The sequence below is a fragment of the Cricetulus griseus genome, chromosome 7 (assembly GCF_003668045.3).
Source record: "Cricetulus griseus strain 17A/GY chromosome 7, alternate assembly CriGri-PICRH-1.0, whole genome shotgun sequence".
In the NCBI taxonomy this organism is placed as follows: Eukaryota; Metazoa; Chordata; class Mammalia; order Rodentia; family Cricetidae; genus Cricetulus; species Cricetulus griseus.
The window spans coordinates 2,889,773-2,917,227 of NC_048600.1; the positions used below are offsets into that span (position 1 = coordinate 2,889,773).

At 38.0% G+C, this 27,455-nt stretch overlaps 1 protein-coding gene and 1 pseudogene across 11 annotated transcripts in view; both read left to right on the forward strand.

Annotated features, from left to right (window-relative positions):
• Ccdc18 (coiled-coil domain containing 18) overlaps positions 1-27,455 on the forward strand; it is a 94,819-nt gene that overhangs the window by 3,134 nt on the left and 64,230 nt on the right. For 6 of the 11 annotated variants that reach the window (XM_027425934.2, XM_027425939.2, XM_027425940.2 and 3 more), the window contains exons 4-13: positions 211-382; positions 1,948-2,106; positions 5,167-5,273; positions 9,129-9,257; positions 9,723-9,819; positions 10,795-10,916; positions 13,186-13,483; positions 15,400-15,524; positions 16,617-16,771; positions 20,487-20,707. In XM_027425934.2, the coding sequence (XP_027281735.1) occupies positions 211-382; positions 1,948-2,106; positions 5,167-5,273; positions 9,129-9,257; positions 9,723-9,819; positions 10,795-10,916; positions 13,186-13,483; positions 15,400-15,524; positions 16,617-16,771; positions 20,487-20,707 (1,585 nt within the window). Of the gene's footprint in view, positions 1-210; positions 383-1,947; positions 2,107-5,166; positions 5,274-9,128; positions 9,258-9,722; positions 9,820-10,794; positions 10,917-13,185; positions 13,484-15,399; positions 15,525-16,616; positions 16,772-20,486; positions 20,708-27,455 lie in introns of those variants that run through there. The other 5 variants (XM_027425938.2, XM_035447242.1, XM_027425941.2 and 2 more) reach the window with 4 other exon arrangements.
• LOC103159859 lies at positions 20,892-24,102 on the forward strand (annotated as a pseudogene).

The window sequence follows — 27,455 nt, forward strand, 5'->3', positions numbered from 1 at the left end:
TTTTTTTTTTTTACTCCTAAGTAAAGAGATTCAGGAAATACAAGATTGCTGATATAAACTAATCATGATCTATGGAAAGTATACTGGAAACACAGTGTTATGTTCATAGCTATAGATCTCATTTCTGATTATTTTATGTGGAAATTTGTAGTAAAAAAAAAAAACAACAAACTATGTCAGACTGAAATGGAGTTTTTCTTTTCTCTGTAGTGTTAGTCCAAGTGAAAATTCCGATTCTGTCTGCAATCCTTCAAGGTCTGAAAGGCTTATTTTGGAAGAGCTTATTCAACCTAGCCGCCTGGGACATTTAAATTACCCACCTTATAAGAAAGTTTGTAAAACATCTGGTAGTACTGATTTTCAAAAGAAGCCAAGAGATAAGGTTATTATTTTTATACCTGACTATTTAAAATAGTTTTTCTTTACATGCCTTATTCATGTTTTCTGTAGTCTTTTGCTACAGTGTTTGAGATTGGAATATAATTGTTCTTTTTAAATATTATATGTATATGAGTGTTTTGCCAACAATTATGTCATGGAGTAAGAAGTGGGTGTTGTATCCCTTGAAACCAGATTATAGATGATAACTTCTAGTTGTGAACTTCTGTGTGGATTCTAGGAATTGAACCCAGGTCCTTGAGAAGAGCAACCAGTGTTTTTAATTGCTCAGCCATCTCCCCTGCTCCATAATTGTTCCTTTTATATCCTAACTTTTCATGCAATGAAAACTCCATAGTTAAGGGGAAAACTATGAATTTTTTCAATGTATTATGGAGAAATTACCAGTTTATATTATTTAAATAGGAAAATATAAAATATGTTAGTTTTTGTATAAAAATAAAAGACAAGTGAGTAATTTGTTTATTTATTTATTTATTTATTTATTTATTTATTATGTATACAACATTCTGCTTCCATGTATATCTGCACACCAGAAGAGGGCACCAGATCTCATAATGGATGGTTGTGAGCCACCATGTGGTTGCTGGAAACTGAACTCAGGACCTCTGGAAGAGCAGTCAGTGCTCTTAACTTCTGAGCCATCTCTCCAGCCCGTGAGTAATTATTTATATACATCTGGAATCACTAGAAAACTAAATTATAAAGTTACAGTAAAAAGCTTGGCATGGCCGTGACTCATGTCTATAATCCTAGCACTTGGAAGACTGAGGTAGGAGAATTCTGTGAGTTCCAGGTCAGTGAGGCCTGAAACCTTGTATCAAAAACAAAAAGGCTTAGGATATAACTCAGTTGGTAGAGAGGTGCTTAGTAACCATGGGCCTTGGGTTTGATTTTGAGCATCTCATATATTGGGCATGATGACTTTGTCCAATAACCCTAACACTGGGGAGGTAGAGGCAGGAGGATTAGAAGTTCACAGTCATCCTTGCTTATGTAAGGAGTTTGAGGTCAGCCTTCATTAGAGAACCTTTCTCAAAAAAGTGAATGTTTAAAACAGCTACTAAAGATGGCACAGTGAGTTTTTGTATGCCTTTTCTTTTATGTAGCTTGACCTTGTAGTCTGTAGATAATACGTTTCTCAAAAATTTGAAAATAACAAAGTGTATTATAAGATATATTTAATAACATAAGTTAAAGAATATTTTGTTTCATTGTTGTATGTATTCCTTTCACATCCTCTTATACACAGGTTAGCTGTAAATTTCTTGAGGTGCAGAAATACAAAGATTTCTATCATATTTATACTCAAGAGTGATACTGTTGACTAACCAAATAATACACCAGTTTAATAAAGTGTAACACTCTTTTGCCGTTTATACTTAATTTGTATTACTACAAGTTGAAAAGAATGTTGTCTCACTTTTATCAATACTTACTAATACTCACTAATGCTCATTTTCCTGAGCTGTTCAATAATTTTAATGGCAATAATTATATATAAACATCAAATAATTTAATGTACATTGTTCTTTTCTTTATTTTCAGATGTCTTTTTCATCTGCTTCTATGGATCAAGAGATTAAAAGGCTTCGAGATAAACTTAATAAACTTAGGCAACAGAATGCTTGTTTGGTCACACAGAATCATTCTTTAATGACTAAAATAGAATCTATCCACTTTGAATTGACACAGTCAAAAGCAAAAGTATGTCTGTTGGCATGTTAAGAGAATATTTGTAATATTTTATGGTTTTATAGTTGGAAAATAATTATATTGCCTATATAGTAGGTAGAAAAATTCTATATGCTACTTGAATATTGAGAAGGAATAAAGTTATTATTATATCTGAAGATAATTTTTCATTTTTCATTTTTTCATTTAGATAAGTCAACTTTTTTAAGGTATGAGTGCTGTCTTCATGTATTTCTACATGCCAGAAGCAGGCATTAGATCCCATTACAGATGGTTGTGAGCCACCATGTGGTTGCTGGAAATTGAACTCAGGGAGAACAGCCTGTGCTCTTAGCCACTGAGCCATCTGTCAAGTCAAATCAACTTCTTAAAATTGTTAGGAACTTAGAAAATAGAAAAATAAGGGACTTGAGAGATGGCTTAGTGGTTAAAGATAATTTGTTCTAATTCTCTTTTCTGAGGACACCAGGCATATACATGGTGGACAGGTATACAGACAGGCAAATCACCCACAGACAGGCAAATAAAATAAATCTTAAAAGAAGAAAAATCATTCTGAATTTGTATCATTTAGAAACCCCCTTATTGTGTTATTGTGTAGATGTATTCATACTATTTTGGATAGTTTATTTCTTTTAATTTAAATTAAATTTAATTTCTTTTGTGTGTGGGTATGTTGCCTGCATGTATGTATGTCTCTGTATCATGTGCAGCTGGTGCCCGTGGAGGCCAGAAAAGGGTGCTGGATTTCTGGGTCTGGAGTGGGGGTGATTAGGCACTGTGTGGTGCCGGGGCTTGAACTGGCTCCTCTGAAAGAGTAGCCAGTGCTCTTAGCTGCTGAGCCAGCCTCCCACTGCTAGCTTTTACTTCATATATTCTTAGGCATTTTTTGGTTCTTTTTTTGTTTGTTTGTTTTTTGAGACAGGGTTTCTCTGTGTACTTTGGAGCCTATCCTGGCACTTGCTCTGGAGACTAGGCTGGCCTTGAACTCACAAAGATCCATCTGCCTCTGCCTCCCCGAGTGCTGGGATTAAAGGTGTGCGCCACCAGCTCCCGGCCTCATTTTTTGGTTTTTGTTTTGTTTTTTTGTTTTTGTTTTTGTTTTTCGAGACAGGGTTTCCCTGTGGCTTTGGAGGCTGTCCTGGAACTAGCTCTTGTAGACCAGGTTGATCTCAAACTCACAGAGATCTGCCTGTCTCTGCCTCCCGAGTGCTGGGATTAAAGGCGCCCGGCCCATTTTTTTGGTTCTTTTACATGGCTTTTCCACTTACTTATTTCTTGTTAGCAGTTTATTTAATATGATGCCATAACTCAGTTTCTTATCGAAATTATTTTATTGCATTTTTTACTGTATTATTAGTATGAAATATGAACTAATTAGCTGATTGTGGTGTCATCTCTCCTTTTAATAAAACACCCTAAAATGGAAGAATTCAAGATGTCCAGTCACAGAGAGATGGTAATGTAAACTGGTATGCCCATAAAATAGATTGCAACAAAACCTTTCCTTTTTTAAAGAATAAAGTATTGGGCTGAAAGGTTGCTTAGTGGTTAAGGACACTTGTTACTCTTACAGAGAACCTATGTTTAATTCCCAGCATCTTCATGGGCTCTAACACAGTCTGTAATTCCACTCTCAGAGAATCTGGTGCCGCCTCCTTGCCTTCATGGGCACTCAGCACATGTGCACAGACATTGGATTTAGCAAAACACGAACACACATGAGATTTTCTTTTTAAGAAGAAAAGTAAGCCAGGTGGTGCTGCACTCCTTTGATCCCAGTACTTGGGGCAGAGGCAGGCAGATCTCTTGAGTTTGAGGCCACCCTGGTCTACAGAGTGAGTTCCAGGACAGCCAGGGCTACACAGAGAAACTCTGTCTCATAAAAACAAAGAATAAAAAAAATTGCCCTCCCCCAAGAAGGTAAATACATCAGGACTAAGATGCAGAGTTGCTTGATTTACATGAAAGACTGGGGTTATACATTATGTTTACAGTATGTGGGAGTTGAAGGGAAAAAATCAGATATTCGAAATCATTCTGTCAGTCTCAAAGCCAGCCTATGCTATATGTTATCTACTAGTTTTAGTGGTAGAAAAGCACTGAGAATCTGGTTGCAAAAGCTCACATCTGTGATCACAGCACTGAGACATGAGGGTCCACCATTAGTTTCCAGGTAGTTCGAGATCAGCTGTGGCCAGTTTCAAAGACCCAAAACTGCCACCAAAAATGATTATGGATCTATACATATATAAAGGTCTCAGTGTTCTTTTATTTTGATTATTGACTAATTCAAGAATTATCAATAGTCCACCATGTATATTTTGTATTCCTTGCCTGTTTTAGTGGTTTCACTATATCTTTCTGGCTGTAGTGTTTCTGTGCTTTTCTGAGTTATCTAAGTTTTCTCTATTAAGCATGCTTCCTAAAATCATTTTTTTGTTGTTGTAGTTTAGTTTTTTGTTTGTTTGTTTGTTTGTTTTGTTTTTTTTCGAGACAGGGTTTCTCTCTGTAGTCCTAGCTGTCCTCCTGGCTGTCCTGGAACTTACTCTGTAGACCAGGCTGGCCTCAAACTTACAGAGGTTTACCTGCCTCAGAGTCTGTTTACCCCCACCTTCCCAGTGCTAGGATTAAGGGCATTTGCCACCACTGCCCAGATCCTAAAATTAGTTTTAAGTCATAAAAATTCAATATATATTTCTTAACTAATTTTTCACTTTGATCACACACACACACACACACACACACACACACACACACACACACACACACACATACGCAGAGTCTTCTAATGTGAAATTAACCTTCCTACACGGTGTCAGGAGGTATTGTTTGTTTCTCTCAAGTATACTGAGATATTTGAGGTCAGTGGTAGGTCATATGCTGAGTCTGTCTTGCAATGATGGTATGTACCTACAAAAGGTGATGAAAGGAACAGTTAAGCCTGGCTTTATGTTCAGTTAGGGACTGAAAAGTCCTGAACTGTCTCATCTGACAAGGAAAGACTAAAATCCAAATAGATTGATTTGCTTCCTGAAACATAGTCCCAAAAAAGTTGTTTTTATGTTTTAGATGTCTATGCTTCAGTCTGCACAAGAGCAGGTAGCCAACATCCCAATCTTAGAAGAACAGATTATAAATTTGGAAGCAGAAGTTTCAGCTCAAGATAAAGTGTTAAGGTAAATACACTGTGTAGCTTGAAAGTTTTTATTTTGTATTTCTATTTGTTGTATCTTATTAAGTATTATTTCTTACTCCTGTACCAGTAGATCTTTAGTGTAGCAATGGTCTTTCTGCCAAGCCGCCTGAGTCCTGCTGCCATGTGGGCGCTTTCCACCAGGCCGCCCAAGTTCTGCCCCCGCTGCCACGTTAAGGTCCCAAGTAACACACAGAGACTTACATTAGGTACAAATGCTGCTTGGCCAATGACTAGGATTTCTCATCTGCTAGCTCAGTCTTAATTATCATAAATCTATATATTTTATAAGATTTATCGGATGCCAGTGGCAAGCGTCCTGTCTTCCCCGGGCTCGCATGGTGACTCTGCCCTTTCTCCTACATTTCCCAGAATCCTCCTTGACTCCTAGTCCCACCTCTCTTGTTTTCCTATTGGCCAACAGTACTTTATCAACAATAAGACAATCATATACACAGAAGGACCTCCCCCATCACTTTAGTGAACTAGTAAGGTCTTAAGACATTATTAAATTCATTTCAGTCAGTTATAGCTTCTCATAGCTGTAGTTTACATTCAGGTACAGTAATTAAAGATGGATTATTTTAAGCTGAGGTCCTTATTTGCACTTCCTTCCTTCCTTCCTTCCTTCCTTCCTTCCTTCCTTCTTTCTTTTTTAAGACAGGGTTTCTCTGTGCAGCTTTGGAGCCTGTCCTGGTCACTCTGCAGACCAGGCTGGCATAGAACTCACAGAGATCCTCTTCCGTGTGTGTGTGTGTGTGTGTTTGTGTGTGTGTGTGTGTGTGTGTGTGTGTGTGTGTGTGTGTGTGTGTTTGATATATTTTGCTGTTATTTTTTTTATTTTATTTTATTTTATTTTTTTTGAGACAGGGTTTCACTGTAGCCCTGGTTGTCCTGGAACTCGCTCTGTAGACCAAACTGGCCTCACTGAGATACACCTGCCTCTGAGTGCTGGGATTAAAGGCATGCACCACTGCCCAACCTTTTTTTATTTTTTTGAGCCTGTCCTGGAACTCTTTCTCTGTAAACCAGGCTGACCTTGAACTCAAAGATCCTCTTACCTCTTTCTCCAGAGTTCTGAGATTAAAGGCATGGACCACCATGCCCCGCTAAATTTTAGTAAGAATCATAGGTAATTCTGATGTATGTTAAAAATGTCTTATCAGTTTTAGAACTTTCTTTGTAATACATACATTAAATTTAATGTATTTTTGGTTTTGTGATTTTTTTCTGATCAGCTTTTTTATTAATTCTTTGAGAATTTCATACAATGTATTTTGTTCATATTCAACCCCCTCCCAGCTCTTCTCTGATTCACCCTTAAAACCCTGTGCATGCAACTTTGTGTGTGTGCAGGAGCTTGCTAAGTCACTTGCTCACCCTCTTTTTGTGTTGGCCAAGTCTCTTAGGCATTGGGCCTGTCTTGAAATGTGGTTGATATACCAGAGTTTACATCACTGTCAGATGCTAATAGCTCCTCAGGATGGGTGGGATTTTGTAGCTACCTTCTTTTCCATTCTGGAATTTCATCTGGTTTGAGCTTATAGAGGTCTTGTGTATGCTCTCATAGTTGTTGTAAAAATGTATCTTCCCTGTTATTTCCAGAGTACACTGCCTTGCCTAAAGTCACACACTCTTAAAATCTTAAAATCTTTCCGTTTTCTCTTCCATGAAGATATCTGAGACTAGATGTCCCATTTAAGGCTAAACACTCCACAGCCTTTTATTCTCTCCATATTAACCAGTTGTGGATCTCTGTGTTTATTGCCACTACTGTAAAAAGCTTCTCTGATAGGGGTTGATCCATGCACTGTTGAGTATAACAACCCATTAGGACTTGTTTTCATGCAATGCCCCTTTAGAGGAATAATATTTGTAGATTCTTCTCTAGGCCTTATGATCACTTTTAGCCACAAGTTCTTAGCCTTGTTGACAGTGCCAGGTGTGGGTTCTATCTCATGGAGCGTGTCTTAAGTCCATGGACAAAGTGCTTGGTTACTTCCATAGCATTTGTGCTGCTGTTGCAACAGTGGACATATCGTTAGAAGCAGGTCATGATTGTAGTTGGAAGTGTTCAGCTTGATGAGATTCACAATAGCTTTTTCTTCTTCAGCAAGAACACTTGAGCACTATGAAAGCTATCCAGTAGGGATAAACTTCCAGTTGAGTACTAGCTAAATTTCTCCATGTTCTATGACCCAAGTATGTAGCATCTTCAGCAGTAGGATCTTACCATCCAATTCTGAAGGGTAACTAAGAGCCATGGCAATAGACTGTAATTTTTGGGGTTCCATGGGCCAATTGGCCAATAACTCAAAAAAGGGTAACCTGTTACTGGTATGGGGGAACTGGTACCTTTTATTTTTCTTTTGGGTAAAGTGTGGCGTCTGCTTAGGGAGCTCCTCTCCCCCCCATTATAGGATAACTCCATTTAAACTTTTGTATATGTGTATATTTTAGGGAGCTTCTACAGTAGTAGGTCTCCATATGGCTTTTTCAAAAGACCTCTAGTTTTAGGTATTCCTCCCTCCCCCTATTTTCTTTACCCTGCCTTCCCATCTCCCATACCATTTAATCCTTCCTGATTTTTACACTTTTCCCTTTTATAACATTTTATTTCCTGTATGCTCTTACTAGTTACCTAATCTCCATAGGTTTGAGAGACCAGGTCTTGCTATGTTGTTCAGGTTGGACCTGAACCCCTGGGCCCAAGTCATCCTCATGCCTCAGTGTCCTAAGTGGTTGGACAAAAGGCATACATCACTGTATCTGGCTTGATTTTTATATCACATATAATAGTTATTTTTAATTGGGTATTTCTTTTTTTAAAATGTTTTTATTACATTTATTTCTTCATCGGGGTTGGGCAGTGGTGTGATCATGCCATGGCACACATGCAAAGTTAGGGAAATCTATTGGAGTTACTTTACTCATAACCTGTGGGTTCCAGGGATTGAACTCAAGTCATCAGCCTTAGTGGTAAGCACCTTTACCTCTTAGCAATCTCGCTGCCATTTGTTTGTATGTTAAGGTAGGGTTTCATTGTGTAGACCAGGCTTGCCTCGAATTTACAGAGATCTGCCTGTCTCTGCCTCCTGGATGCTGGTATTAAAGAAATAGCCCAGCTATTTCTTGTACTCATATTTATTCTAATTATTTTATGTGTGTGTGTATTTTACATGTAAGTCTGTGCACCATGTGCATGCCTCTTGCTCATGGAGGCCAGAAGTGTGTGTCAGATTCCCTGTACCTGGAATTATAGGTGCTGTTATAGGTGCTGGGAATCAAACTTTGATCCCCTTTAAAAGCAGCAAGTATTCTTGTTATTCTAGTAATTTTTCATTTTGATTGTTCTCAGTATTCTGGGTAACTGAATGATAATTATCAACAAATAACAAAAAATTTCCAGCTTAGGATTTGTACTTTTTCCTACTTTTCCATTTTTGTGTTTTTCATTGGGTAGAAAAGTCAAAGATATCTTTGATTGTAAAAATGACAACAACTGAAGTATATACTAGGCTTCTAGTTGGTATGAAATACGTTTGTTTTTTTTTTGAAGACTGTAGCTAAGGATGAGTTTGAGTTCCTGATCCTTTGCTCTTGAATGCTATGAATAGAAGTGTGTGCTACCACACTCAGTCATCGAATGTGAAATATGATGTGAGATTTACTTTAGATGGGTTTCTCATTTAATGAAAGTAAAGTATTGATAACTTATGAATATGCCTTTCTCATTGTATATTTGTCTTTTTAACTCAGTGATTTAAAATAATTGAATTCCTACTATTGATTTATTCTTGTATTTCTCCATTTCTTAAAATTTATTCTCTATTTATAGAGAAGCAGAAGAAAAATTAGAACAGAGTCAGAAAATGGTGATTGAAAAGGAACGTAGTTTGCAAGAGGCCAAAGAAGAATGTATAAGATTGAAGGTGGACTTACTTGAACAAAGTAAACAAGGAAAAAGGTATGTGAGATTTTCTTATTTGCTTTGTAGTACTGAGAATTGAACCTCTGTGTGTTATACCACTGAGCCAAATCTCTTTTAAAGCAAATAACTTATTTTCGAGATAGGCTATTGTCATGTAATCTTGGCTGGCTTAGACTTTACCAGTGTAGCCCAGGCTGACCTCCAATTTGCTGTAGTCCCTTTGCCTCATTTTCTTTTATTTTCTTCCTTCCTTCCTTCCTTCCTTCCTTCCTTCCTTCCTTCTTCCTTCCTTCCTTCCTTTCTTTTCCCCCTTTGGTTTTTTGAGACAGAGTGTCTCTGTGGCTTTGGAGGCTGTCCTGGAACTCACTCTGTAGACCATGCTAGTCTCGAACTCACAGAGATCTGCCTGCCTCTGCCCCCTGAGTGCTGGGATTAAAGGTGTGCACCACCAACGCTCGGCAACTGCATTCCATAGGTTTATCATTTCTTTTAAAACTTTAGAGCTGAACGACAAAGGAATGAAGCACTGTACAATGCTGAAGAGCTGAGCAAAGCTTTCCAGCAGTATAAGGAAAAAGTGGCTGAAAAAATGGAAAAGGTAAGAGAAGTGGTGTTCAAACTCAGTGGTGTTCAACACTTTTATTGTTGTCCATATCGAAAAGTAGATAATACATAGAATGTTTTTGCCTATGGAATAGTAATTTTTCAATGGTTATTTTAAGATATATATATATATATATATATATATATATATATATATATGGTTTTTTGTCTGCATACTACATGTGTGCTTTCTAGAAGAGGGTGTCAAAGTCAAAGCTTCTGGCACTGGAGTTAACAGACGGTTGCAAGCCATCATGTGGGTGCTGGGAATTGAGCTTGTAAGAACAGTAAGTGCTCTTAAGCCCTGAGCCATCACTAATAATTTTAAAGATTTTATTTTATTGGAAGTATTTTAAAATTTCCCAAGTTAGATTTCTGAAACACTTGTACTGAAGGGAAGTTCTCTCTCCCCTTCTCCTTCCCCAGGGTTTCTCTGTGTAGCCTTAGCTGTCCTGGAACTAGCTCACCAGGCTGGACTGGAACTCAGAGATCTGCTTGCCTGGCCTGCATTACCCACTCAGCCTAAAGGCAGTTCTTAATTACTTGGATGTATAATTGCTGTTTGAATTGCTTGCTTTGTTCATGTTTGGCCTGAGCATTTTGCCTACAGGTGACATTGTTCTTTCTAGTCTGTTATTGGCACTTAAGGATTTCTGAATAAGTAGTAACATCCTCCTCCTTATCTTTTGTGTTATATTTTTCTTTTCACTGTAGGTCCAGGGACTTAAATATATGAAATGTTTAACCTATTCCTGTTTCTTTTTCCTTCCTCCCTCCCTCCCTTCCTTCCTTCCTCCCTCCCTTCCTTTTTTTTTTTATTTATTTTTTTTTTGTGGACCAGGCTGGCCTGGAACTCACAGAGATCCTCTTGCCGTTTTTTTCTAAAATTACTATTCATAGTTTTAGCTTGAAACAATGTAAAACTTGTGATTATATTAGTATATTCACTTAAAACAAATTTTTGCTTTAGGTTCAAGCTGAAGAAGAAATATTAGAGAAAAATCTTAATAACTGTGAAAAAGAAAACAAAAGACTTCAAGAAAAGTGTAATCTGTATAAAAGTGAACTTGAAATTTTGAAAGAGAAATTCAGGTACATTATTCTGAATTTTTTTTGTTTTGTTTTTTTGAGACAGGGTTTCTCTGTATTGCTTTGGAGGCTGTCCTGGAACTCAGTCTGTAGACCAACCAGGCTGTCCCTGGTTGGTCTACTCACAGAGACCCACCTACCTCTGCTTCCTGAGTGCTGGGATTAAAGGTGTGTGCCATCACTGCCCAGCTATAAAATAATTTTTATACTTAGACATTTCTTTTATGACATTGCCTCTACCTATCAATACTGAAGACCAAATCCATGATCTTGCAGACGTGATGCACATAATCCACCACTGTCTATGTTCTATTAATTAGATTTACATTTTCACTAAATTAGATTTCATATACAGGTAGGCATATATACACACAATATTTCTGAGTACTCTCTTCCACCAGTCTCTCGTCCCCCGTCACTTCTTTCAGTATCACTCCCAAGTGCCATTCTCCTGTTCATGTCTTCTTGTTCTGTGTACAGCTGGGTTTAACCAGGGCTGCCTCTGTGTCTGTGTGTTTGGTACTATCTAATAGAGCCTGGTGGGCTTGAGGGTGAGTGTACAGCTGACGACAATGACTCCCCTCTCTTTACAGATCCGTCAGTAGTCAGTAGTTCATCGGGGAAGGGTAAGGCCCCTCCCTGTTTCTCTTTTAGCAGACCCAGTCATACACAGGCATAGTGTAGGCAGTGGCACAGGCTGTGAATCGTGATCATAGTGGTGTCTCCTGTCCAGAAGAGAGTGTTCTGAAGCCCTCTGTGTTTTCTCTGTTTCACATGGTGTTGCCTGTGAGTTGGTTATACATGTCCTTTACTGTGTTGAGGTATGTTTCCTCTGTCCCTGTTCTCTCCAGGAATTTTCCTATGAAGAGATGTTGGATTTTTGCCAAAGGTGTTTTCTGTATCTGTTGAGATGATCATTGATTTCTGTCTCTGTCCATTTGTATGACTTATGATATTTGTGTATATTAAACCTCCTCTGCATGTCTGGAATAAAGCCAACCTGGTCATCTCTAATTTTATTAATTTGGATCTTTTCTTTCTTTGGTTAATTTGCTTAATTTTGGTTAAAATTTGGTTAATTTTAATTTGACTTACAGTTTTCTAATCTTTTTGGCTTTTCCTTTTAGAAATTTTTATTTTTATTTGTGTGTGTGTGTGTTTTAAGTGTGTGTGCAGGTATGTGTAGTGGCTCTCAGAAACCAGAAGGTGACATTTAAACCTCCCTCCCCACCCCCACCAGGTGGAGTTATAGGCATTTGTGAGCCACTTGACATGGGTGCTGAGATCTGAACTTCAGTCCCCATGTGAGGAGCAACAAATGCTTTTAATGATTTCATTAATTTATACCTCCTTTTTTTTTTTTTTTTTTCAGAATAAGGTTTCTTTGTGTAACAGCCCTGGCTGTCCTAGAACTTGCTCTGTAGAACAGGCTGGCCTTAACCTCACAGAGATCTCCCTGTCTCTGCCTCCTGAGAGCTGGGATTAAAGGCATGTATCACCCCACCTGGTAATTTCTGCCTAGTTTTAATTATTTCTTCCTATCTTCTTTTTAAGTTTGGTTTGTTCTTTCAGATTGTATTTGTTCTTTTGTTTTTTGTTTTCAAAACAGGGTTCTTTATATATCCCTGGCTCATACTGGAACTCACTCTGTAGATCAGGCTGGTCTTAGATCCACCTATTTCTGCTTCCTGAGTGTGAGAATTAAAGATGTACACCACCATGCCCAGCGTAAATATTTTCTTTTATAATCTGTTCTCAGAGAAAATTCAGCCAAGAGAGAGAGAGTTTAATCAGAAGATAACTTAGTAAAGCTAAGTAAAATATACACACCAAAGAGAGATTGGAGGGGGTTGTGTTGAGGGAGCAGGATAACAGCCTTGGTTCTATGTTTGGATACTTACAGATAGTTATGAAGTAGATGGCATATTCATGGGGTATGGCAACGTTTTCTGCTCTCCCAGAGCTTGGTGAACCAGATCTTCCTCTTGAAAGTCCACAAAGATGAGAGGGGTGGGTGTCAAAACAGTCATGTAAATGGCATAATGATATCTGATCCTTGGAGTACATGGTGCTTTGTTAGTGTGCATGTGTGGCAGTTGAGTTTCGCCTATTGTTTTTGTTTTTGTTTTTGTTGTTGTTGTTTTTTTTTTGGTGTGTGTGTGTGTGTGTGTGTGTGTGTGTTGTGCCCTTGGTACAGAGTTTGAGTGTATAAATTTGATTATTGAAAATATATGCTCATTTTATTTTCATTTTAATGCTGTTTTCTTTATAGGCAGTTAAAAGAAGAGCATAGCAGTGGAAAAGAAAAATTAAGAATTATGGCAATGAAAAATTCAGAAGTTATGTCACAGTTAACTGAGTCTAGACAAAGTATCCTGAAGCTAGAGAGTGAGTTAGAGGACAAAGATGAAATATTGCGAGAAAAATTTTCTTTAATAAATGAAAACCGAGAATTGAAGGTTCGTGTTGCAACACAGAATGAACGACTGGACTTGTGTCAGCAGGAAATTGATAGTTCAAGGTTGGAACTAAGAAGCTTAGAAAAACTGATGTCCCAGATGCCAGTAAGTGTAAGTGAAGAGAAATGCAGTGTACTGACTGTGCAGTGGAAAGGAAGCTTGCTGTTGTACAGACCATCGCTTTGGGTTTCTGTTTCACCTGTTTCTCCTGTTTGTCCAGTCTTTTTTAAGTACTAATTGGTGAACATATGGGCTATTTCTGCTTTTAGTCTATATGAATAGTGCTTCTGTGAATGTTGTCATACAAGTCTTTTTGTTGACATGTTTCAATTTTTTTTGGATAGATACCTAAGAGTAAAATTTCTGGGAAATACAGTAAATTTCTGTCAAAATGTTTTCTAAAACTACACGTTTAGAACTCTTCTAGCATTAATTCTTGTTTTCCAGCATCCTTGTTGACATTTGTTGTGTCTCTCTATATCCATCTTAGTTTGTGAGAGCTAGTCTTTCAGTACAGTTTTAATTTTTATTTTTTTCTGATGTCAATGATATTAGAAAGGTGAATATACATGAGTCAGAAATGTGACATTGACAGTTGTGAAATAAAGGAAAGCATGAGAAACGTATGTCATGGTTTGTTTCACTTAAGAATGGATGGGACTGCATGGCAGATTCTTACCAGTTTTAAAGTATTGTCAGCCATGGAACTATGAAGCTGAAAGTAACTTGGAAATAATCAGTTTTGATAGTGTCATTTCACTATTGAAGAAATGTGGTTGCAGAGAAATACTAGCCTAACGAGCAGTTAGCAGGAGCAGGCTCTAAGTTCCTCGCCTTTGCTTTGTCAGCTTTACTTAGATGTTATTCAGTATACAGCTTGTTTCCTTTTAAGATTGAAATGTGGCCGGGCATTGGTGGCATACACCTTTTATCTCAGCGCTTGGGAGGCAGAGGCAGGCGGATCTCTGAGTTCAAGGTGAGCCTGGTCTCCAAAGCGAGTGCCAGGATAGGCTCCAAAGCTACACAGAGAAACCCTGTCTCGAAAACCCAAAACCAAACCAAAACAAAACAAAAAGATTGAAATGTAATATGCATATATATATTCATTTTAATATACTCATTTTAAATTGAAATCTATATTTGTGCTCAGTGTCAAGAGTGGTTTCACATATGATTTTAAAGGTGACTATAATATATGTTTACTCCTTTGTTTCATAAAGTACTAAGTCTGACTTGGATATATGAAATTTTTTATTTTTAGAAAATGTGACTTGGTTATAGTTACAAGTTTTTAGTCATTGAGTGATTTGCTGTTTGTCATGACTACTTTTTAAAGTCCTGTATTATTTTGAAATTCATGTGTATCCTTTCTGTCATTATTTCAAATATTGCTACATATAAATAAATTCATCTAGAAAGACTTTGCTTAATGAGTTTTTGAAAACACTTTATTTAAGTACTATAATTCATTTTAATTATTATGTTTCAAAATGTATTCATACTGATTTATATAACTCAAACATGCTTATACATTGTATTTATAGATACCAGATTGTTTCCATTAAATTCATAGGTTTTTTATTTTTATTTTTATTTCTTTTGGTTCTTTGAGGCAGGGTTTCTTTGTAGCTTTGGAGGCTGTCCTGGAACTAGCTCTTGTAGACCAGGCTGGTCTCAAACTCACAGAGATCTGCCTGCCTCTGCCTCCTAAGTGCTGGGATTAAGGCGTGTGACGCATACCCTGGCAAAATTCATAGTTTTTTTTTTTTTTTTTTTTTTTTTTTTTGGTTTTTCGAGACAAGCTTTCTCTATGGCTTTGCAGGCTATCCTGGAACTAGCTCTTGTAAACCAGGCTGGTCTCAAACTCAGGAGATCCACCTGCATCTGCCTCCTGAGTGCTGGGATTAAAGGTGTGCGCCACCAATGCCCGGCAAATTCATAGTTTTTAACCTGAGTGTTCTATGTAAGAAAACAGTTGTATCTTAAAGCTATTATAAGCTTATAAATGTTTGTTTTTACATTTGCAGTTAAAAAGAGAAATAGTTGGCTTTAAGTCATCTTTTTCTAAGCACATGACGAATAGTTTTTCTATTAAGGAGGACAATCGCATTGGCTGCTGTGAGGCAAATAAATCGATGATTTCAGAATTGAGGTAAGCTTTTGAGTTTCTAAAGTTACAGTAAATAGAATGTTTTGTTGGTCCTTATAAAATACTAATTTCCCGTTAAAATTGATTTTTTTAACTTTTTTGTGTTTGTTTCAAATCTATTCTTCTTAATAAAATTAAACATTAAAAGATGGATATCCTTTGACCCTTTGCCAGTCCCATCGTCCCTCCCTACTTTCCAATATAACCTTCATTATCAATTAGAATGTATATTCTTCTATGCATATTGTAAATGTTTACATTCTCACACAGGCATAAATATGTATACTAATGTTTATATTTGCTGTTTTTATGTAACATCAGGGCTGGAGAGAGATGGTTTAGTGAGTAAGAGAATGTACTGTTGTTGTAGAGGACATTAGACGCATACATGCTAAAAATAAGATAAGTCTTAAAAATCGTCCTTGTTGAGATAGAGTAGTTGGTCAAAGGATAGGTTTGTTTGGATACTTTAATAGTTGTAGGAATTCCAAAGAATCAACAAAGAATTATGATTTAAAAAAATAGTTGTAGGAATGTTTCCTAGAACTATGTCACAATTAATTTACCCATTCTCTGATAGTTACCTAGTTTTCAGATTTTCTTCTATTATAAACAGAGCTTATAGGTTGTAGAGTATTTATATTTTCAATTTAAAAAATAAATCATGTTTGAAAAGTGGCCAAGGCAGTTTGCTGTCCAACTAGTAGTTTGTGAGAACTCCATTTCCTAGCTAGGTGTGTGTATCCTTTGATTCAAACACTCAGGATGCAGAGGCAGGTGGACCTCTAAGTTTTTGGCCAGTCTGGTCTACACAGTGAGTTTCAGGACAGCCAGAACTATGTGGTGAGACCCTGTTTCAAAAGACAAAAAAATAAACCAACCAAACAAGAATTTCTGTGTCCTGCATAAGGATTGACTGTTACCAGAGTCCTAAAGTTTTTACTCATTTTATTAGTTTCTCTGTCTCTGTCTCTCTCTCCCTCTCTCTGTCTCTCTGTCTCTCCCTCTCTCTCTCTGTCTCTGTCTCTCCCTCTCTCTACTTTAAAATAGAATCTTAGTAATAATGTTAGTCTGGCTTTTTTTTTTTTGTGCTAGGATTAAGCTTGCAATAAAAGAGGCTGAAATTCAGAAGCTTCATGCAAACCTGACTGTGAGCCAGTTATCTCATAATGCTGCTGCTTATGTTCAGGAAGGTGGCAAAACAAGTGTTTTAGAAACAGAACCTGTAAAACTAGGTGGTGGTCAAGCTGGTGAGTATATTATGTTGAATTCCTTTAACAAATTATAATCAGTTTTGCCAATAGTATTCTAAAGGAGCAGATTATTGATAATATTGAAAAGCATTTAGTCAGCCAGGCGGTGGTGGCGCATGCCTTTAGTTCCAACACTTGGGACAGGATGCAGAGGCAGGCGGATCTCTGTGAGTTTGAGACCAGCTTAGTCTACAAGAGCTAGTTTCAGGACAGCCTCCAAAGCCACAGAGAAACCCTGTCTGGAAAAAACAAAACAAAACAAGGCATTTAGTGTCCTGTTAATACCTATGGTTTGAAAAGACAGCAGGAATTAATGTGTAATGGTTAGACTTTATATCGCTTAAAAATATATTGCTGAAACAAAATTTTATCCAGTAACATGTACCTATTTCAAATATGCATTCACGTTGCAATTGGAGACACATGTCTTTAACTCAGCACTTGGGAGGAGAGGCAGGCCTGTTATGTTAACTTGGGCACAATGGCTGTACCTTAATCTACTGCTCTCTCAGTCAGCAATTCTAACTCAGTTAGTAGCCTGTTTCTCTAGCGGTGGTCTGGCTGCTCAGGCTGTAACCTCTCCCACAGGCATTGACCCTGTTGCTGCCGCTAAAGGTAGCTTTAACTAAATCTCTATCATTCTAATTAGAATAAGACTCAAGATTCATAGGCTGAGGTGAAAACCTGAGATCTTAGAGAGACTGAGCAGCAACTACCTAACCCTCTCTCCTTGCTGCCAGTGCCTGCCAGAGCAGAATTCTTGCCAGGCTGTGGCCTGAGCTTCCACACAGCTGCTAGAGAGGCTGGTAACTGTGGAGTTGCTGGCTGAGATAGCAGTAGATTAAGGCAGAGCCACTGTGCTGAAGTTAAAACAATACAGGAGGATCTCCGTGAGTTCAGTGCCAGCCTGGTATACATAGTGAGTCCAAGGACAACCATAGCTACATAGTGCAACCCTTTGGAAAAACCAAATATATATATGCAGTTGGTTTGCATGTTTGTTTTTAAATATTTGTATACTTGTCACTATCACCGTAACCAAAACATCTAACACTTTTATCAGGATCACTTATAGTCCTTTTCAGTTTCCTTTAGTTTTAATTTTCTGTTGTTGCTTTTTAGTGCTGGGGACTAAACCAGGGACTGAACTGTATAATCAGTCCTTTATTAATTTCTCTTAAAATGAAAGCTGTTCTTTTCAGATACATATTTTTTAAACATTTTTTAAATATTTTATTTATTTACTACGTATACACTATTTTGCCTGCATGTATCTCTTCATGCCAGAAGAGGGCCCCAGATCTCATTACAGATGGTTGTGAGCTGCCTTGTGGTTGCTGGGAATTGAACTCAGGACCTTTGGAACAACAGCTAGCGCTCTTAACCTCTGAGCCCTCTCTCCAGCCTCTCAGATATAAATATTTAAAAGATTAAGCTTTTCTTTTTTTTTCTTTTTCTCCTCAAGATTCTCTGTGTAGCTTTGTAGACCAGGCTGGCCTCAAACTCACAGAGATCTGCCTGCCTCTATCTCTCAAGTACTGGGATTAAAGGTGTGTGCCACCACTGCCCAGCTAAACTTTTCTTTAAGCAATACTTTGTACTTTGTATCCCACTAATTTTTGTGTTGTAATTTCATTTCTTTCTTTTTTTTTTTTTTTTTTGGTTTTTTGAGACAGGGTTTCTCTGTGTAGCTTTGGAGCCTATCCTGGCACTTGCTCTAGAGACCAGGCTGGCCTCGAACTCACAGAGTTCTGCCTGCCTCTGCCTCCCGAGTGCTGGGATTAAAGGCGTGTGCCACCAATGCCCAGCTGTAATTTCATTTTATATAATTCAAACAATACAGTGCTTTTTTAGTGACTGAACCTTACGTTCTATGTTTGTCTTTTTTAGTGTGACTTATTTTGCTTTATAGTCAGGGATATTTTTGTATCGTTAATAGTAGTCATATGATTTTACTAGTTTTTTAGTAGTAGTTACTCAGCTCAAGGCTTTATGTATGATAAGAATGTGACCTACCACTGGGTTGTATCCCTAACTCTAATTTTTGTTGTTTGTCTTTTGAGACAAGGTCTCATATGAGGCCTTGTTGGCCTGGAACTTGCTGTGTAGAACAGTCTGGCCTTGAACTCACAGAGATCTGCTTCTCATTCTGTGGGAGTATGTGCATATGAGTGCAGTTGACTGCAGAAGCCAACAGAGTACATCAGATTGGATCTGGATAATGGGCAATTACAATCTGCCTGCCAGGTGCTGGAAACTGAACAGAGACCAGAGACCCTCTGCAGGACCGTGCCTGCTGAGCCACGTATCCAGCCCCTCCCTGTCTTTGAAAATATCAATTACATTAGGTTGATAGTTTCAGTTTTAAATTTTGTTCATACCTGTTGATTTTGAATATGTTTATTGTGTCAGTTACTGAGAGAGTAGTATTAAAATCTTAAAATATATGTGATTGTTGGTTTGTATGTTCTTTTAGTTCTGTTAGTCTTGTATTTTAAAGGTGTTATTCATACATACATATTGTCATCTCTTCTTATTGAATAGACCCTTTTATTATGTTAAGTGTCCCTTTTATCTATTGATAATATTTTTTATTTTGTTTGAAATCAATGTAGCTCTTTTAGTTTTCTTATTAGTGTTTGACTGATAGAATTTCCTCCCAGTCTTTGAACTTCGCAATAGTAGATAAGGAGTTTCTTGTAGAAAGCATGTAATTGTCACTGCTTTTATATACAATCACTGTGATTCATTCTTTTTTTTTTTTTTTTTTTTTTTGAGACAGGGTTTCTCTGTGTAGCTTTGGACCTTGTCCTGTAACTTGCTTTGGAGACCAGACTGGCCTCAAACTTACAGAGATCCAGCAGCCTCTGTCTCTGGAGTGCTGGGATTAAAAGTATGCATCACCTTGGCCCAGACACTGTATTTTTAATAAGCAATGTATTAGATATTCAGATTTAGCTTAACTACTTATTTTTTAAGATTTAATCTACTAATCTATTTTGTTCATCTTTTTTGTCTTCTCTTTAGTAAAAAATGTTTTTAGCTGTTTTGATTTGTGGAGCTAAGAATCCTATCTAGGGTCTTACACATTGGGCGAGTGCTCTACCACTAAGCTATATGCCTAGCTTTGTTTTTATTTTATATTTATTTGGATCACTGATTCATTAAGTATAATTTTTTTGTTCATTTGTTTGTTTTTTGAGACAGGGTTTCTCTGTGGCTTTGGAGACTGTCTTGGAACTAGCTCTTGTAGACCAGGCTGGCCTCGAATTCACAGAGATATGCCTGCCTCTACCTCCCAAGTGCTGAGATCAAAGGCGTGTGCCACCATTCCCCAGCTAAAAATAGGTTTCTTTAGAGATTTTGTTTTTAATAAAGTTCTTGTTAGGTCTGTGAGATGGCTTAGCAGATCAGGTGCTTAACATGAAGCTTGCTGCTTGAGATTGAGCCCCAGTACCACATAGTGGGAGGAAAGACCCAGCTTCTTCGAGTTATCCTCGACCTCCATCCATTCGTTGTCCTCTTGCCCACATGCACCAGGTCATTTTATTATGGAAGAATATTATGGCTTTGAAGGCCTTCTGTCCTTACGTCTCTTCATGTGCTGTATTGTACCTACTAAACTTTATCATTAAATCTTTCAACCATTTAAGTTGGCTTTTGACTCTGGAACTTTTATTTAGAGAAATTTTTCCTTTGTGTTTAATTTCAGAAAGTATAAAAGATCGAAACCAGCATACCATGAAGAAGCATTATGAAAGAGAGAAGGAAAGACTTGCTGCTGGAATAGAAGAACTGCATGCTAAGCTGGCACAAATAGAAGCTGAGAACTCTGATCTGAAGGTTAACATGGCACACAGAACTAGCCAGTTTCAGCTAATTCAAGAGGAGCTGCTGGAGAAAGCTTCAAATGCTACCAAACTGGAAAATGAAGTAAGTTGCATTTATGAGGGAATAAGTACTAAACTTTGAAGTATAAAAATGGGATTGTGATGGGGTTTTGTAACTATTGAAATCTAGATTTATAAGGCTTTGGAAAGTGATACCATATCAGTTATAAATTCTTTTAAAACCCTATTGGAAATACATGTTTTTGTTTTGTTTTTTGAGACAGGGTTTCTCTGTGTAGTACTGACTGTCCTGAAACTCTCTCTGGAGACCAGGCTGACTTCGAACTCCCAGAGATCTGCCTGCCTCTGCCTCTTGAGTGCTGAGTTAGGTGTGTGCCACTGCCACCTGGCAGAAATGTATGTTTAATTTATATTGAAAGTAGGAAAATAATACCTAGTAGATAGACTGGAAGCTGGGAACTTAGTTCTCTTTCCCATCTTGCAAGATGGTGGGTGAAAAGCCGAGAAGTCTGACACAAACGAGAGAAAACCAGCCAAGAAGGCTGGTGCTGATGCTGCTGCAGCTGGTGTCCCTGCTGCTGGCGCAGCCAAAAAGGGTGACCCTAAGGTTAAAAAGCACAAGAAGGGGAAGTCCCATTGCAGCCATAACCCTGTCCTGGTTAGAGGAGTTGGCAGGTACTCCTGATCTGCTATGTATTCCAGAAAGGCCCTGTACAAAAAAAAAAAAAAAAAAATACTCAGCTGCAAATACCAAGGTTGCAAAGAAGAAAAAGGAGAAGGTCCTTGCTACTGTCACTAAACCAGTTGGTGGGGACAAGAGTGGTGGTACCCAGGCGGTTATGCTTCGAAAAATGCCCACGTGTTACCCTAGTGAAGATGTTCCTCGGGAGCTGCTGAGCCATGGCAAGAAGCCCTTCAGTCAGCATGTGAGAAGCTGCATGCCAGCATCACTCAGGGGACTGTCCTGATCATCCTCACCAGGAACCACAGGGGCAAGAGGGTGGTTTGCCTGAAGCAGCTGGGCAGTGGCTTGCTACTTGTGACAGGACCTCTTGCCCTCATCAGAGTTCGTCTGGGAAGAACACACCAGAAATTTGTCATCACCACCTCTACAAAAGTTGATATCAGCAAGGTTAAAATCCCCAAACACCTGACTGATGCTTGCTTCAAGAAGAAGCAACTTCGAGAGCCCAGGCACCAGGGCAGGCGAGATCTTTGACCCAGAGAAGGAGAAATAGGAGATTACAGAGCATTGCAAGGCCTATCAGAAAATCGTGGACTCACAGCTTTTGCCAAAGATCAAAGCTATTCCTCAGCTCTAGGGCTACCTGAGGTCACAGTTCTCTCTGACAAACTGGATGTATCCTCACAAACTGGTATTTTAAATTGCTATCACCCTAATTAAACAGCTTCATATGTTAAAAAAACAAAACAAAACAAAACCAAAAACAACCTAGTAGCTAAAAGTTTTCAAATTTGATGGAAGTAATAGAATATGTTAATGTAATAACATTACATTAGATCTTAGATTGTGGTTGGGGAAAAAGGAGTGGTAGTAGAGAATTTCAAATCTTAGCAAACATCAGAGCCACCCAGGAAACCTGTAAACATGTAGATTTCTGAGTTTCTAGTTGTAGATGGATATTTCTTTGGACTGCCAGTTCACACACAAACACACACAAAAAAACAACAACATGGAGACTTATTATTAATTATAAAAGCTCAACCTATATATAGCTTAGGCTTGTCCCACTAGCTTATAACTTAAATTAACCCATTTTTATTCATCTACGTGTTGCCATGTGACTCGTGGTTTTTACCTTTCCTCCTGTATGTCTTGCTCCCTCCATGTCTGGTTGGCGAATCACCTTTCTTCCCAGAGCTTTCTCTGTCCAGAAGTTCAAGCTATACCTCCTACCTTGCTATTGCCTGTTTAGTTTTTTTATGAAACCAGTCACAATGGCATATCTTTACACGGTGTAATCAAATATCTTGCAGCATCTAGCAACCATAATTCAGTAATTATAACTCATGAATTCCCATTCTAAAACATTACCTGTGAATCTGATACTGTGGGTTATAGTCTGAAAAGGTAATAATGCATGTTTTTCAGTTAGCTAATTAAGAAGTTATACATTTAGCTTATTAATTTCTGTATGGTACATTTCTTCTGTTTGTACAACTTCTAAAAAGTTTTCTAGTGCAGATCTACCAGCAATAAGGTTCTTAATAGTTTTTGTCTGAGGAAACTTTCTTCTTTATATTCTGCAGGTTTTTTTTATTCATAGACTAGGGAATTTCCCATAAGCCCTTTAAAATAAATCTTTAAATTGCAATTTTTTTCTTACAATATATTCGGATCATACTTTTCCTTTCCCCCAAATTCCTCCTAGATTCTACCTATCTCCTCACCCACCAAACTCTATGCCATTTCTTTCTCTCTTTCTCTTTAGAAAACAAACAAGCAAGCAGGCAAACAAAAGGAAAAACACCCAAACAGCTTCCCCCGACCCAAGAAACATACATACCAAGCAACAAAACAAAGCAAAAACAAACTTCCCCCTAGTCTTTGTGTTCCCATTTACTGCATGAAAACACTTCTCTGCTAATGGATGAATGGGGCACTGATCTATGGATATAGCTGTTCTGGGTGATAAAAGAGATTTAGAAGGAAAATAAAACCATCTGAAGAATTTAAGACCTTTGGACAAATAAGCATCCAAGAAAGAAAGGAGAGCAACCCAGAAAAAATTACCAAGAAAAGAAATAATGTGATCTATGATGTTTCCAAAAAGAAGATTGAATCCAAGCTGGGTGGAGATCACAAACACCTTTAATCCTACCACTTGGGAGGCAGAAGCAGGCAGATTTCAGTGAATTTGAGGCAAGACTGATCTACAAAGTGAGTTTCAGGACAGCCAGGACTGTTAAAACAGAGAAACCTGTCTCCAAAAACAAAACAAAACAAACAACAACAACAAAAAAGAAGATGGAGCCCCACAACAACTATTCCATTAGGACTATGACAACACCATTAAGCTGAACAATACCAAGTAAAGATCGACTTGGACTACAAACTGCTCACAATGGTATTAAGGAGGCCAACTGAGATGATCCAGCCTCACAGACTACTTTAGTTAGTACTTGAGACAAGCCCTGCATTTTTCCATTATGCATAGACTGGACAAAAATGATACAAGTTGACATTTAAACCAAAAAAAATTTCTTTTCAGCATCCTCTAAAGATGCCATTGATCCCAGACAGCAGAAAGTAACTTTAAGAAAATGATGCCCACATTTCCAAGAGGTGGAGTGGGTGGCTTTTGGTCATTCAATGGATTATAGATATTTGTCATTCTTTAATAAGATTGGTTACAAAATGTTGTGGGTTACAGTCAGAAAGAAAGCTGAACAAAGGGCATTAGATTCAAGGTTTTTGTTTTGAGAAAAAAAAGGGTAAAGATATGATAGGATAAAAGGGCAGATTATTGAATCTACTCTTGAAAAGAAAAAGGGTAGATATAGATATGATAAGATAAAAAGGTAAATTATTGAATCTACTTTTAAAAAGAACTAGTTTTAAATATTTTACATTGGATTGGACTTCTGTATACTGTATACAAATATTGTATATTGATACAAATTTGAGATTAATTTAGGACATATTGTACATGTTTCTAATCTTGTCCAAGGTAGTGTACCTATACAGCTCATTTTTCAATGCAATGCAAATTTCTAGTTCTTGAAAGTTATTACTACCAACTATATAAGCTAATAAGGAAATGTAGATGAGAAATTAGTCACCTTTTACAGTTGAACTTGTAGTCACATTAGGTATGTTTTCAAAGTCACAGAGATACATTTTAGAAAGACAGGTCATCTTCAAACCCTTCAGAGATCTACAGAATATGGCATTTAACATGTTTCAATAACATAGGTTCTTTTTTATGACAATGAGACATGTCTGCTCCTGGCAGCACCAATCTACTACAGAGAAGATGATGGGTAACGAAGAAACTCACATGGAGTTTACTTTCTTTGTGGCAAAGGTAAGCCACCAGGCAAGAAAGCATCCTTGTCTCAACTGCTGACAGTATTCTATCCAAATTGAACAAACAGGACACAAAAGAGAGTGACTGCAAAACCCTGCCAAGACAAGGTGAGATAGTCCTTCAGAATTCTGCTTCAAAGAAAAATCTGTCAAATATGCTAGGCCTATAGGCAGAAGATGGATACCTCAACATTGCAGAGGAATCTTGGTTGACTGTCCAGACAGCAAGCTTTTTTTTGTCATTTCTCAACAGTTTTTGGAAGTTGCTTGTTCGTACTTCCTGCTTACTCAGTTAATAATATTTCCTTCTTGGGTCTCTGAGGAAGTTGAAGACTAGTTAGTATAGTTTTCATTGTTTACCAGACTCAGAAAAATTTCACTAAATATATGTAAAGTATAGCTGGGTATTGGTGGCGCACGCTTTGATCCCAGCACTGGGGAGGCAGAGGCAGGCAGATCTCTGTGAGGTCGAGACCAGCCTGGTCTACAAGAGCTAGTTCCAGGACAGGCTCCATTGACACAGAGAAACCCTGTCTTGAAAAACCAAAACCAAATAAACAAACAAAACCAAAAAACCCCACCAAAAAATACATAAAGTGTAAAAGGTTGAGAGACATTAAAGAATAATTAGATGATGCAAATTAGAGTAAAAAGTAAATTAGGTACAAGACTTTGGACTCAACAAGATAGAATAGATAATGAAGTGTTTTCTCTGAATCTGTCAAATGAGAATGGACTAGATATTTTCTCTGAACTTGTCAAATGCAAATGGACTAGGTATTGTTGATAAACTTATTGCCTGTATATATATTGTATATACTTACTGTACTTATTGTATATAGTTTTTCTTATATTAGTTGTAGCAATCTTCTTTTTGTATTAGAGAAAATGGGAATTGTGGTGATATTTTGTTTATGATTTATTAAAGCTTGCCTGAGGATTCAGAAAGCAAAGTCAGCTACAAGCCATGGAAGCCAGGCACACACATTTAATCCCAGCAGCCATAAGCTAGGAGGTGGTGACATACACCTTTAATCCTAGGACTCAGGATTAAGAGGTAGATGGATCTCTGTGAGTCCAAGGCCACCTAAATCTATACAAGATTGATCCAGTCTTAACTAGAAACAGCTCACACAAAAATGATCTCAGCACCTGGGATCTCATGCCTTTAAGCCCTGCATTAGGGAGGTATGTAAAACAGGAGCAAGGTCTCAGTATCAGGCATTCATTCTCCAGCCACATTGAGGATTCTCCAGCATTTCTAAGGAGAGGCAGCAGGATGAGCCCATTCAGCCTGAGGTAGTGGTAAGAGCCAGTGGCCTGCTACTTTGCTTTTCTGTTCTTCAGCTTGAAGTTTGAACCCCAATATCAGTCACTGGGTCGTTTATTTATTCATGTTACATGTAGCAGAATATCTTTAGGAGTCTTTTTATTGACCTGTTCCTTTAGCAAAACCAATAGTATTTGGCTTTCCCCTAGGTCCATGGTCTATCTTGTGCCATTCAGGTTCTTGGCCACCCAAGCAGTGTCAGCATGGGTTCCATCTTGTGGAGGGGCCTGAAATTCAGCCAGAGAGCAGTTGATTACTCCCACATTGTGCCATGATTGCACCAGTGTCTTGCCAACACCTCACCATTTTAGATTGCAGTGTTCGTAGCTTGGTTGATGGTTACCTTTCTTTTGTAGTAGCATGCACAGGACCTTCCAACTGTGTGAACACCAGTCAGTGGGGGAAGGCTCTAGTCGGGCCCTGGCTTGACTTCTCCATATTCAGTGAGATAGGTAGGTGTTTCCTTGCCATCAGTTTGTGGCGAGCAACTAATAGCCTTGGCAATAGCCTGAGATGTTTGGGGTTTCCATTGGGCCCCTTTGGTGAATGACTCAACTAGAGTTAACCCATTCCTGATACTGGAGGTTTCACTTGGTGGCAAAGATAGCTAGTTGAGGCGCTGTCTCCCCATTATTTGGTGACTCCATTTATGTTTCTTTCATATATGTATATATTTTAGGAAGATTCTACTCAGAACTAAATAGGTTTCTATTTAAACCCCCAAATGGCCTTAAGCATTTGTTAGTCAGTCATATTTTCCCTTTTTTTGGGAGATCCTCCCCAAGTAAGCCCCCAGTCCCTTACAAGATAGCTAACCTCTGTTGTATGGATTGTAGCATACCTGTTGAAGGCTTACCCCATATATATATATATGGGGTAGGTGTTGCCTTACTTGGCATGATTTTTTTTTCTAGCTCCATCCATTTACCTGCAAGTTTCATAAAACCAAAACCTTTTTTTGTTTTGTTTTTGTTTTTGTTTTTCAAGACAGGGTTTCCCTGTGCAGCCCTGGCTGTCCTGGAACTTGCTCTGTAGACTAGGCTGGCCTCAGAGATCTGCCCACCTCTGCCTCCTCCAAGCTGGGATTAAAGGCATGTGTCATCCTGCCCAGCTAAATTAGGTTTTATCATCAATGATTTTCTTTCTCTGTGTATTGTGATTGATAATTTTGCAGGCTATAATAATTTGGCCTGTCAGCACATGTTAGGAAAGCATTCTACTGCTGAGTTGTATCATCAGCCTAGTTCTATTCTGAAGCATGTACGTCAATGTAAATTAAGAGATTATTTGCCGGGTGGTGGCACACATCTTTAATTCCAGCACTCAGGAGACAGAGCAAGTAGGTCTCTGAGTTCATGGCCAGCATGGTCTATAGAGCAAGTTCCAGGACAGCCAGAGCTGTTACATAGGGAAACTCTGTCTTGGAAAACCAAACAACAAGAAAAGATT